General features: G+C 33.7%; 1 protein-coding gene across 3 annotated transcripts in view; it reads right to left on the bottom strand.

The window, feature by feature from the left end:
- LOC105483643 (highly divergent homeobox) overlaps positions 1-12738 on the bottom strand; it is a 198947-nt gene that overhangs the window by 16792 nt on the left and 169417 nt on the right. For all 3 annotated transcript variants that reach the window (XM_024793345.2, XM_011744604.2, XM_071088977.1), the window contains 2 exons: positions 10202-10409; positions 2685-2764 (listed from right to left, as the gene is read on the bottom strand). In XM_024793345.2, the coding sequence (XP_024649113.1) occupies positions 2685-2764; positions 10202-10409 (288 nt within the window). The remainder of the gene's footprint in view (positions 1-2684; positions 2765-10201; positions 10410-12738) is intronic.

The raw sequence follows: 12738 nt of genomic DNA, 5'->3' as shown, positions 1-12738 counted from the left end.
AAATTATCTTTGGCTTGTACAATATCTTGCCCACAGTAGGTACTAATACTAATTAAATATCTGTCGAAAGAATGAACAAAACTGTTCAGCGTTGATGAAAAAAAAAAATGACCAATGAGCTCCAACCATGAGGGGGCAAGTTCTCTAATCATATGATTTAAAAAAAAAAAAAAAAAAGGAAAAAAAGGTATAAATAAAACCAGCTCTAATTTTTTCTTTCACATGCAAAAAATACAGTTAAGAAAAAATGCCTTTAAATATTTAAACCCTGCCAACCCAAAGAAAAATTTTAAAAAAGGAAAAACTAAGCTATATTCAGTCACTAGACGGTCTTTTAAGAACAAGCACATAAATAGCAACATGTTGTAGGCAGAATTTGAAATCAGGCTTCCTACCCTGTGTGTGTGTGTGTGTGTGTGTGTGTGTGTCACACACACATACATATATGCACACACATACAAATACATTTATATATGGTGATTAAAGGTCACAAATTAACTTGGAATGATTATATTTAATATATTGCATATGAGGATACGATACTATTACAGGGTTTGTGACCTGCAGGCTTTTGAGTCAGGAAAACAGCTGCAGTGAAATTACTTTCTACTGCTGCCTGGAGATGAATCCAGTATTTTGTTTTCTATTCTAATCTCTATAAAATTGGAGCTTCATCATGTCAGCTCTTCCAAGACCTCATATTTGATATTTTTTGATGTGTTTTAGATTCTCTACATATTTGGATTGGCTCTGGGAAAAACGAGCTAGGCAATTCAGGGAGGTACGCACCAAAGACCACCGTATAGATGCGTGCATTTAAATAGGTCTCATATGCCTGTTTGATTTGTCATCCATGAATAATTGGGGGCACTCAAAAGTTATAGGCAGAGGAGATTACCCTTTGAAAGTTTGGAGTTTTGTTTCTAAAAAATCAATTGCTTTTTGAAAAATTAGGTGCCTAAATTACTGTGAGTCATCCCATGCCATGGCTTCATTCATTATCTTCAAATATTCGCTGCAAAGGAGATTCAACACAGAGAAATTCAGGCTCAAAATGAGCATGTCTTTAAAGGGAAAGATGTTTCAATTTGTAAACTGTATATGACTTGCATACTAAAACTCAAATATGTAGCAGAAGATTATTAGTTGGTGGAATTTAAGATGAGCACAATTCATAACCATGGAAAACAATTACTAGTAGCTATCTAATAAAAACACGACTTTGCCTCATAATCAAAGCTGTTTTCCTGTATGCTTGTTGAACTTAGTGTTAGAAGGGTCAAACATTGACTTCAACCAGGACTCAAATCAGTAAAACACAATCCTAAACTATATTCTGCTTATAGAAAACACTGTTATATATTATTGTTATTTAACAACAACAACAACAACAACAAAAAAAACAGCAAAACTATTTTATGCTCTCAACTTTTATTAAAGACATGTGACAGGACTACGCTGTGAAATAAATAATGCTTGTAATGAAAGTCAAGGTAGACCCTAAAGTCACAGCCGTTTTGTAACCAAAAAAAAGGTCAATTATTTGGCTATTTTTTAATGGCTGCAATCAAACACAGAATGCTGATTCAAAAGTAAAAACAAAAGGACAATGACATTCCCCTTTATATCTGACTCTTAATACCATTTTGATTATAGGATTACTTGATAGGGCAGAATATAAACAGATGTTGCTAAAACAGCTGCATAGGGAGCATCACTATCTGTTTACATTTTCACAAAACCCACTTTACTCCACGCACAACCTGCTTCTATTTGCTATTCAAACATTTAATACTACCTTTCCTCCTATATTGTGATTTTTAAGATGACTAACCAGAGTACAATTTAACTATTAATAGGAGGAAAAAGAGTTCCAAACACACCATAGATAGGTATGTTCTGAACAGAGAACTCAGAGGCAGAAATTTTTGCATACACGTGCCACAACTAAAAAAGGTTTCCTTCAGGATCTCATGCCAAACTCTGTTTTAATTCTGCCATCTGTCAAATAGGTAGAAATCTGTTCTTTGCTAACCGTGTTGAAGAAAAATAACTTGTTAGCCAGGCGCGGTGGCTCACGCCTGTAATCCCAGCACTTTGGGAGGCCGAGGCGGGCGGATCATGAGGTCAGGAGATCGAGACCATCTTGGCTAACATGGTGAAACCCCATCTCTACTAAAAATACAAAAAAAACTAGCCGGGCATGGTGGCGGGCGCCTGTAGTCCCAACTACTCGGGAGGCTGAAGCAGAGAATGGCGTGAGCCCAGGAGGCGGAGGTTGTAGTGAGCCGAGATCGCGCCACTGCACTCCAGCCTGGGCGACAGAGCGAGACTCCGTCTCAAAAAAAAAAAAAAAAAAAAAAAAAAAAAAAAAAAAAGAAAAAGAAAAAGAAAAAGAAAAATAAGAAAAATAACTTGTTATATATAAAATGTCCTATATGTACCAAGTATTGGGTTTTTATATTTGCAAATCTCCTCAATCAAAAAATTAGTGATACAAATGACAACATTTTAAATTTTATTTACTAAGCCCTCAAAGATATGTAATTTCACTGGAAATAGTTCTGTTTTGGTTTGTGAAGTGGAGCAAGACTTTATTCTGAAAATGAGAATATTTTCACCAACTGGATACTTGGACTTGAAATCAACCATGTAATGAGAAAAGAATTTCAAACTGTACATACCACATTATCTGTGGATACTGCATGGTGGTCCTCTTCCTTATGAGCCCTTGCCTCATTCGGAACAACTTCATTGGGCTCTTCTATAGAAAAAAAGAAGCCATAATTTCGTTTTTCATTTCGCAAAACTTTCTTGAGAATACTATTTTCAAGATCATTTAAATAATTTCTCTATTATAAAAAGACACAAATGGCAAATTCATTTCACACATTTGATGAACAATTCTACTTCAAACGGTGTATTCTAAAGAAATAAGTAGAGATGGGGGCAAATACAAGGATGGTCACCACTGTCCTATTTGTAATTGAAAAAATGGACAAAAACTGTATCCTTAACAATTGAGGAATAGAGAAATTTAGAATCTATCTCTATAATAAATATTATGAAGCCACCAAAATTGAAGTAGAAGAACGGTAGTGATAAGGAAAATATTCATGGTTTACTGGCAAGTGAAAAAAATGAAGGTAACAAAACCTATTTTGTGGATACATATAATATTAATTTTATTTTAAAATATATAAACTTTACTATATAATTTAAATAAATTTATTATACAAATATGTAAATTTTCATGGAGAAACACTAGGACTGTTTCCACCAAGACATTGCCATTACTATTTCTAGATGGAATTATGGGTAATTTTTAATTTTTCTGTTTTCTTTTTGCTTATATGTGTTTAAATATTTTTCTACAATGAACATTTGTTTCTCATTCAAATAAGGAAAAAGTGATAACATAATTTTCAAATCTATGATATAAAACCATAAATCCAGAGCATTTCCAGTTTTGTGAATGTATGTGTGTACAAACACACTTCTGTATATATGCTAAGAGAAAAGAGTGGCAAAAATATCCCCTCATCCTTATTTTCAGAAGGGTTATCATTGAGGAATAGGGTTGTTTCTATTTTTTATTGTATTTCCCAGTACTTTCTAAAATGAACATGTATCTCTTTTCTGATCAAAATTCAATATTCTAGAAATGAGAAAATAAGTAAAAGAAATAAATTAATTCAGAGAAATCAGACTACTAAAAAACTCTCTAGGCTGAGCTAGGGGAACTGATTGGTTCAAGGCACAGGGTGTCTGCATGTATAATCCCTTCTGTTTCAGATTACCCTCCACCAGCCCCTTAAAAAAACAAGGTAGCAATGTTCTTCTCTCTCTATCTTTTTTCTTTTGGCACAGACATGTCATGGAGATTATTTGAATAAATACTAGTAGAATTTCTTGATCTCATGGTAACGGACATTTTACTTCACCTTAGGTAGCAGAACAAAAATATTTATTAGCCCTCACAAATTTTTCTAAGTCTATTCCTTTTCATGGAAAGAAATATAAGGGTGCCTTGTATGAGCATGGGGGAATTATTAAGAGGAAAATGTGTTTGATCCAGGAACTCACATATGACTATATAGAGAATTCAAGTTTAAGATATTCAGAAAACTCTCACCAGAATTTTGATGCAAAGTCCGCTACAAACACAATTTAAATGTTTTTGTCTCCTCTGCTATATTTTTTAAAAATTAATTTTTTGGGGGTATATTTGAGATATACAACATGATGTTATAAGATACACACATACACATATACATATAAATTGTTTCTGTAATGAAACAAGTTAACATATCCATTATCTCACATAGTTACCCATCCCCACCCACGAGCAGCTATAATATATTCCTTTAGCAAAAATCTTGAATAGATTACATTTATTAATAGTAATCCTCATGTTGCATATTAAATCTTTTGACTTGCTCATACTACATATTTGCTACTTTTTATCACTTGACCTGCATTTCCCTATTTCCTCTCCCTCATATTCTGATCCTGGTAACCTCTTTTTTTTTTTTTCTGTATCTGTATATATTTGACTGTTTCCCCCCACCTTCCCCGCCATTTGCCACAACATGGACAGACCCTGATATGGTTTAGGTCTGTGTCTGCTCCCAAATCTCACGTCAAATTGCAATCCCCAATATTGCAGCTGGAGCCTGGTGGGAGGTGATTGGATCGTTGGGGTAGATTTCCCCTTTGGTGCTGTTCTTGTAAGAGTGAGTGAGTTCTCAAGAGATCTGGTGTTGAAAGTGGGTAGCACCTCACCCCTCTTCCTCCTGTTCCAGCCACGTAAGACCTGCCTGCTTCCCTTTCACCTTCTGCCATGATTGTAAATTCCTGAGGCCTCCCTGAGAAGAAGCCAGCAACATGCTTCCTTTACAGTCTGCGGAACTGTGAGCCAATTAAACCTCTTTTCTTTATAAATTACCCAGTCTCAGGTATTTCCTTATAGCAGTGCTAGAACAAACTAATACAGACCTGCAGGACATTATGCTAAGTGAAATAACTGAACACAGAAAGAAAATATTGCATGATCTCACTTATATGTGAAATCTTAAAAACAGGTCAATTTATTTTTTTTAAAAGAATGGTTCATAGACAGAGGAGCCTTTACCTACTCATTATTTAGACATTTCAAATCACAGACATTTCAATTTCTATGTAATCAGCAACAAAATGTAATGAAGGAAGGGAAGAAGTGTCATCAGACAGTATTAGCACTAGTGGCCTCAGAAGAGAGTTTATATTGCTCATCAACAACGTAACATTCTTTATAGGTTTGCCTTATATTCCTATTCTCCTTTTCTCATAACTTTGTACAGTTCTGCTTTACTGGCAACATATTTTGTACATGGTTTGGTTATTTTGGAAGATTTAAATTAAAACTATATTGAGGATTTCTAAAATAAAAGGATGTGAAGTGATACAGTTGAATAAAAAACGTTTTCTTTCGCTTACAGAAGCTTCAATATTTGTGAATGTTTGAAATCTAAACACTATCTATGTGCCTGGTAATTCCCCAAGAAAAGCAACTTTGCTAATTGGATAATAAAGTGGAATTATTACCAGTTAAAGCTCTAGAGGGCGCTCTATGTGGTGGTTCTATATACTCGCACTAAGTAACTGCATGTAGAATTATCTTTCATGTGCATACCCATATAATAGATACAGCCGGAAAAAAAAGAGGCTTTGATGTAAAATTCAATGACATAGATGTTAATTGTTCTCATCTTTAAAAATTTTGCTTCTCGGGATAGTAAAAATCTTTAAAATTGTTCAAACACAAATTTATTTTTCACAGTCTATTAACTGTAGATACAGAAATTAAGGAGCTCAGTCATCTAGCTATTACTTTTGCTAGAGTTTGCAGTTGTGGGAGGGGTGAGCTCAGGCAGGGTTTTTTTGTTTTTGTTTTTGTTTTTAATCTTTCCTAACAACACTTCTTTTCTCTTCACCACTACACAGGGAAAGGGAAGGTGGGAGGTGGAAGGCGGAAGTTAGAGGTAAGTCAGAAGCTCTAATACGTATTAGGAAGTATCTACCCTCTCAGAAACAAATGAATGGAACTGAAACTGCTAAAAGACCAGCAGCACTTTTTTTGACTCTTACTAAAGCTGCCTTTTACTGCAATAAAAAAAAAAAAAAAAAAAAAAAAAAAATCTTAATTTTTACTTATACAGATTTTTCTAGAATATTTTAATGGGATTTTCAATTGATTTTTAATACATAATACGTAACCCTAATTTAAAGAAATCTTTCCCTTCTTAGATATGCAGAAGACTCTAATGCTACTGAATCAATAGCCCTATTATAAGCAGTCTGAATTTCAGTTGTTAGGTTTTTGAAGTACTATGGGCACTTAATTTTATAATAATCTAAAAATTATTTTTTCTTTATATTTCTTAGATGTAATTAATGGAAATTTCAAAGTAGAAATATATTTAAATACATTTTCATAAACTGGAAGGAAAATGGTTAGCATAATTTAAAGGCATGATATTAGTTTAGGCCAGATGATATGATTCACTTAATCAAATGAATCGGATTAGTATTCCCCACTAGCAAAATGAGGAAAAGAATAGGACATAACTAGTAGGAAACTGTACCAAAAAGGGCTCTTTTCGGTATCTGAAAAAGATTTTTTGCTTTTCTCTTGCAATTTCTGTGAGAATGAAAAGGTTACCATGCAGCTGTGAAAAATAAACCACTGATAAAAAATTCTAGGCAGTCACACTTCTGATCAAGTGTTTTTTGATTCATATATTAAATTCTCTTTCTTCTTTTTATCGTTGTGTCTTGATTACTGTGCCAACGATTTAAAGAACACACCATGACAAAGAATGTCAGTGTAGGAGCAGTGGTCCATTCAGAGTGGACCATTAAGTGGTCTTTAAAATTAACTTTCACTTTTTTTCTTCAACTACTTATTTTTTAAAATTATCTTTCAGGTGGAGAAGTGGGAGTTGGGAAATGAAATTTCACTTAGGGTCTTCTGTACTTTCTCTGAATATTTTCTCTCAGCTTACCCACTCAAGCACAGAAACACACAAATCTCTACTTCCCCACTCTCCTTCAACTAGCCACTATTCAGCAGGCTCTAAAACACCAGTCATGAGTCACTGGGAATATCCAAGTATCTCCAGGCACATGCAATTTAGTAAACACTAACAAATGACAGAAATGGTTTAAAGGACCAATTATATTAGAAATAAAGGGCTTGGAAATGGTGCAATGTTTCTTTTTTTCTTGATAATTTTAAAATCTGCCTCACTATTTTCCTGTACACTCAATTCTCTTGTATCATCTTCAATATGAATAACAAATGTTAGGAGAGAGAGATAAAGAGAAGAGAGAGAGAGAGAGAGAGAGAGAGAGAGAGAGAGAGAGAGAGAGAAACTTGAATATTCACATTGATAACCTTTCAAATACCTGATCTTTAAATACATGGCCCTCTTAATACTAGTAGATTTGCTTTCCCTTTCATTACTCAACCTACTGCAATCTGTTTGCCTCTCCTCTTCCCATGCAGTTAATTGCTTTTTTAAAAGAATTTCTAAAGCACCAAATTCAATGGCTTTCTCATCCCTTTTTCTACCTAACTTCTATGAGACCATGAGACTTTTTTCATTTTTTCACTTAACTACTGAAATAATGGCACCTCTTCCTTCTGAAATCTCTTTATTTATTTATTTTTCTTAATTTTAGAGACAGAAGTCACTATGTTGCCCAGGCTGGAGTATAGTGGCTATTCACAGGTGCAATCAGAACACACGGAAGTGTCAAACTCCCAACCTCAAGGGATCTTTTTCGCCTCAGCTTTCCAAGTAGCTGAGACTACAGGCATGCCACTGCACCTGACTCTTTCCTTGGTTTTAGGAAAAGCATACTGTCCTGCTTCTTCTGTTTCTGGATGTTCTTTCAGTGGCTCCCTTTTCTCCTCCAACGCCCAAATCTGGACATTTATCAATACACAGTCTTTGTTCATTGTCCTTTCTTGTTTTTCATTTTTTCACTTAACTAAATCTTCAATTTTCATGGTTAGATATTTTTTGCCTCAATGTGGGTGACTTCCATATTTCTTCTTATGTCTTAAGCCCTCATCTGAGTTTCACACTCATATTATCCAAAGACCTGCTTGGACAGCTCTACATGGATGTCCAAACACTATATAAAATTCAATACATGCAAAGCTGAATTCATCTTCCTACAGTATTCTCTAAGTTTAATACAATGCCAAGAAAAATCTCGAATGAATTTTGGGGAAGGAGATTTGGAAAAGGCACGCTTAAACAGTTCAAATTGTATGACTAAACAATTCAATAATCAATCTACTACAAAGCAAAGAAGAATGATTGCCCTACCGGATATTAAGACATTTTATAAAGCCAGAGTTGTAAACCATCAGATCAGTGTAACAATAAGAAGTCTCACATTTGACCCACATGTGTATATGTGTATGCCTGCATGTGTGTGTATATGTGTGTGTGTGAGAGAGTGTGTGTGTGTGTATTTAATAAAAAGCTACATTCCAACTCACTGGTAAAAGATGAGTTATTCAACAGATGGTGTAGGGACTATTAGTTAACCATTTGGAAAAATAAAATTGGATGTATTCACACATCTTAAAGCAAAATTAATTCTAGGTGAAATAAATATCAAGTTGTACAAATTAAACTATAAGGATACTAGAGGCAAATGTAGGGGTATATTTACATGATTGTAGTACAAGGAAAGACTGTAATTATGACCCAAAGTCAGAAACCATAAAGGAAAGTATTGGTAGATTTGAAAACTTAAAAATTACAAAAGAAAATCTGACATCGGAAAACATCATAAGCAAAATTAAAAGGCAAAAAATAAACTGGAAAATATATTGTAAGTATTCTAAACAGAGCTCAATGAAACCAAAAGCAAAATGAGAAACGTCATGATCCTTTTTGTTTCTCAATCACGGATACAAAATCCTATATATTGTATGATTCAATTTATAGAAAATGCCCAGAAAAGACAAATTTATATCATCATAAAGCAGATCAGTGACTTCCTAAAGTTTAGAGTGGGGAGAGGGAGTGACTGCAAAGGGGCTAAAGGGAATTATTGGAGTGATGAAAGTGATATAAATTCAGATTTCAGTGATGATGATGGTTGTAGAATTGCATAAAATTTACTAAAAATCATTGAATTATATATTTAAAATGAATGATTATATTTTGAGACAGGGTGTCACTCTGTCATCCAGGTTGGAGTACAGTGGCACAATCACTTGAGCTCCCTGCAGCCTCAAACTCCAGGGCTCAAGTGATCCTCTCACCTTAGACTCCTGAGTAGCTGGGACTGTAGCTAATTAAAACAACAACAACAAAAACAAAAACAAACAAACGAACAAACCAAAAACCACTTTTTGTAGAGATGAGGTCTCATAATGTTGCCCTGGCTGATTTCGAACTCCTGAGTTCAAGCAATCATTCCATAACAGTCTTCCAAAGTTCTGGGATTAGAGGCATTAGTCACCTCACATGGCCTTACAATGGATGAATTTTATGATGTGTAAATTAAATCTCAATAAAAGTGTTAATAAAAATATGTCAGAAGAGAATCATATCTATGCTTGAGGACAAATGAAACATACTTCTCATGAACAGATAGTGCCATTACATGATATTATTTGAATTCTCTTTTAGAGAAACATTGAGAGGTATCATAAAGATAATCCAGACTAATTATCTTTAGCAGATGAGGAAACTAAAGCCCAATTAAATACTTTGCATGAAAGTCTCATGAAAAATCGCATGAAAAGCTAGGAGTTGCATCCAGATTTCCTGACTACTAGCCTGGTATTTGTTATATTATGCCATACTCTTTCATTATAGTGTGTTTATAATGCTCTGACCTAAACTGACTAGAATTCCAATAAAATAAAAATCATTTACTTAATTGTAATGTATGAATTGTAATAACATTTATAAATGTAAGAGATTATTATTGTTGTAGATGAATGTTCCTTGTGATGACGATGTGGGAGATTGTTTAGGTGGAGGTATTAAAAATAAATCTATTCTTTTCAAATACTTGGCCAAATGTTTTGAAGACTCTAGACTTGAAGTGCAGTAAGCTGAAAAGCAAGTAAAAAATGCATCAAATTTACAAATGCTATTATTAGAAGATTCAGCATATAAAGTACCTTGAGAGCTTCCTTCAGACAAACAGATGGATACTTCATCATTTCTGTCATTATCCTCTCCTACTTCAGGCCCAGCTTCCTCTCCTGGTGTGAGTGCAGATAAAGAACCAGACTCAGGCTGCTCAGAGAAATCAGCAGGGCCTCCTCTTGGAGGTGGAACTTCAATCCCCATTAAACGATATTTCCTTCTTCGATTCCCAATCCAAGTCTTTATAAGAGAAATATAGGAGGAATTTTTGTAAGCATAGAGAACTTAGCAGTTCTGGCCAGTAAAATAATGAATGAATGCTGCATAAAATAGGATTTAAAGGAATAAATGGGTACATAGAAAGAGAAAAACGTTTATGTCAATATGCTAAAATAAAAATAATTATGTTTTATATTTTTATAACTTATTTATTTTATTTATAATTGACACATAATAATTGTACATGGTTATGGGGTACAGTGTGACAGTGTGAGGTTTCAATACATGTACAGATTTTATAATGATAGACTCATGATGGTCAGCATGTCAATCACCTCAAAATGTTAATAGTTATTACTTTTACTTTAAAATATTTATTAGCAGAAAGAAGGTATTTATATAAATATTCATACTTTTAAGCAACATGTAGTCTAATGAGGATGACTTTTTTCTGTTTTTGTTTTGTTTCTCAAGAAAACGATTCACCAAATCTTTCAAAAGAAAAATAAACTGGTTCTTTTTCAAACAGCTATAACTCTAATTCATATCCTATTTCTAATCTTGTCCTTCCTATGCAAAAATGTGCCCTCTGTTAATTTTGTTTGGCTCCATATTATTACCTTGGCATTTCAAGCACTCTGAAATTTCATTTTACTAAATTTACAACCAATTTTGAAGACATTTTGTAATGAAATAATTTTAGAGTCATGGGAAGTTTCAAAGATAAGTCTTGTTTATTCTTCACTCCATCTTCTCCAACTTCCATCTTACATAACTATAGCAAAATATCATAAAAAGGAAATTGATACTGTACAATATGTGTGTATAGTTCTATGTCCCTTTACAACACCATTCCTCTTCCTCTCCTTCCCACTATCCCTAATCTGTTTTCTGTCTCCATAACTGTGGTTTTTCAAGAATATTATATAAATGGAATCATGCAGCATGTGACCTTTTGAAATCAACTTTTTCAATTCAGCACAATTCCCTGGAGATTCATTCAAGTTGTGTGTATCGAGCCCATTCATTTTTATTGCTAAGCAGTATTCCATGATATATGTTTACCCATGTTTGTTTAACCATTTACCTGTTGAAGGATGCTTGCATTGCTTCAAATTTTTTGCTTATTATATATAAAGCCATTGTGAACAGTAACTTGCAGGTTTTATGTAGACATGGTTTTTATTTTTCTAGGATATAGGCACAAGGATGCAAATTATGGATCATATGGCTATATGTTAAGTTTTATAAGAAACTGTCAAATTGTTTTCCAGAGAAACTGTTCCATTTTACATTCTTATCAGCAATATATGAGAGATCCAGTTTCTTAGCATTCTTGCTATCATTTAGTATTGTCAGTATTTTCTAAAAACTTTTAGCTGTTCTCATAGGTGTATGTAGCAACAGCTCAACAAGTTCTTAATGTTGACCATATTTCCATGTGCTTATTTGTCATCCATATATTTGCCATCCTTTTCAGTGAAATGTCTCTTAATTTTCTAATTGAAGTGCTTGTTTGTTTTCAGTGTTGAGTTTTGAGAAGTTCTTTATATATTCTAAATATGAGTTATATGTCATATATGTGGTTTGCAAATATTTGCCCCCAGTCTGTAGCTTGAATTTCTGTCCTGTTTAGTCTTTTGCAGCACAAACTTAACACTGCTCAAAAAAATAAAGGATATTAATTTAAAATAATAAACAATGGGTTCACTGAAAAGATTGGTAAACTTGGCAAACATCTAATTGTTAAACACAGTTTAACATGGGCCTGGTGACTGGTGAGCACCTGTAGTTGCATATATTCGGGAAACTGAGGTGGGAGGATTGCTGGAACCCAGGAGTTCAAGGCTGCAGTGAACTATGATCACATTACATTATACATAGTTTAACATAATTTTTATCAAATTCCAGCAAGATTTTTGTAGATACATATGAGACAATTCTAAAATTCATATGAAAATAAAATGAGTGAGTATGGCTAAAACAGTATTGAATAAAAAAGAATAAAGTGGAAAGAATATATCTACCTAATTTCAAGACATTATATACTTACAGTAATCAACAGTGTGTGCTATTAGCAGAGGGCTAGCCACAGATCACTGAAACAGAATAGAGAACCCAGAAATAGTCTTACACTAGTATGACCAGCTTAGCTGACTTTTGACAAAGGTACAAAAAGAATTTAATAGGGGAAGGGTATTTTTTTCAAGAAACAATGCTGGAGCGACTGGATATTCATAGGAAAACAAAAACAGACCCTGTCCTAAATCTCACACCTTATACAAAAATGAACTCAAAATGCTTCATAGATTTAAATATAAAAAATAAAACTTTAAAACTTTTACAAGAG

The sequence above is a fragment of the Macaca nemestrina genome, chromosome X, assembly GCF_043159975.1.
Source record: "Macaca nemestrina isolate mMacNem1 chromosome X, mMacNem.hap1, whole genome shotgun sequence".
In the NCBI taxonomy this organism is placed as follows: Eukaryota; Metazoa; Chordata; class Mammalia; order Primates; family Cercopithecidae; genus Macaca; species Macaca nemestrina.
The sequence above is the reverse complement of the archived record's forward strand: the minus strand, read 5'-3'. Positions and strand labels throughout refer to the sequence as shown.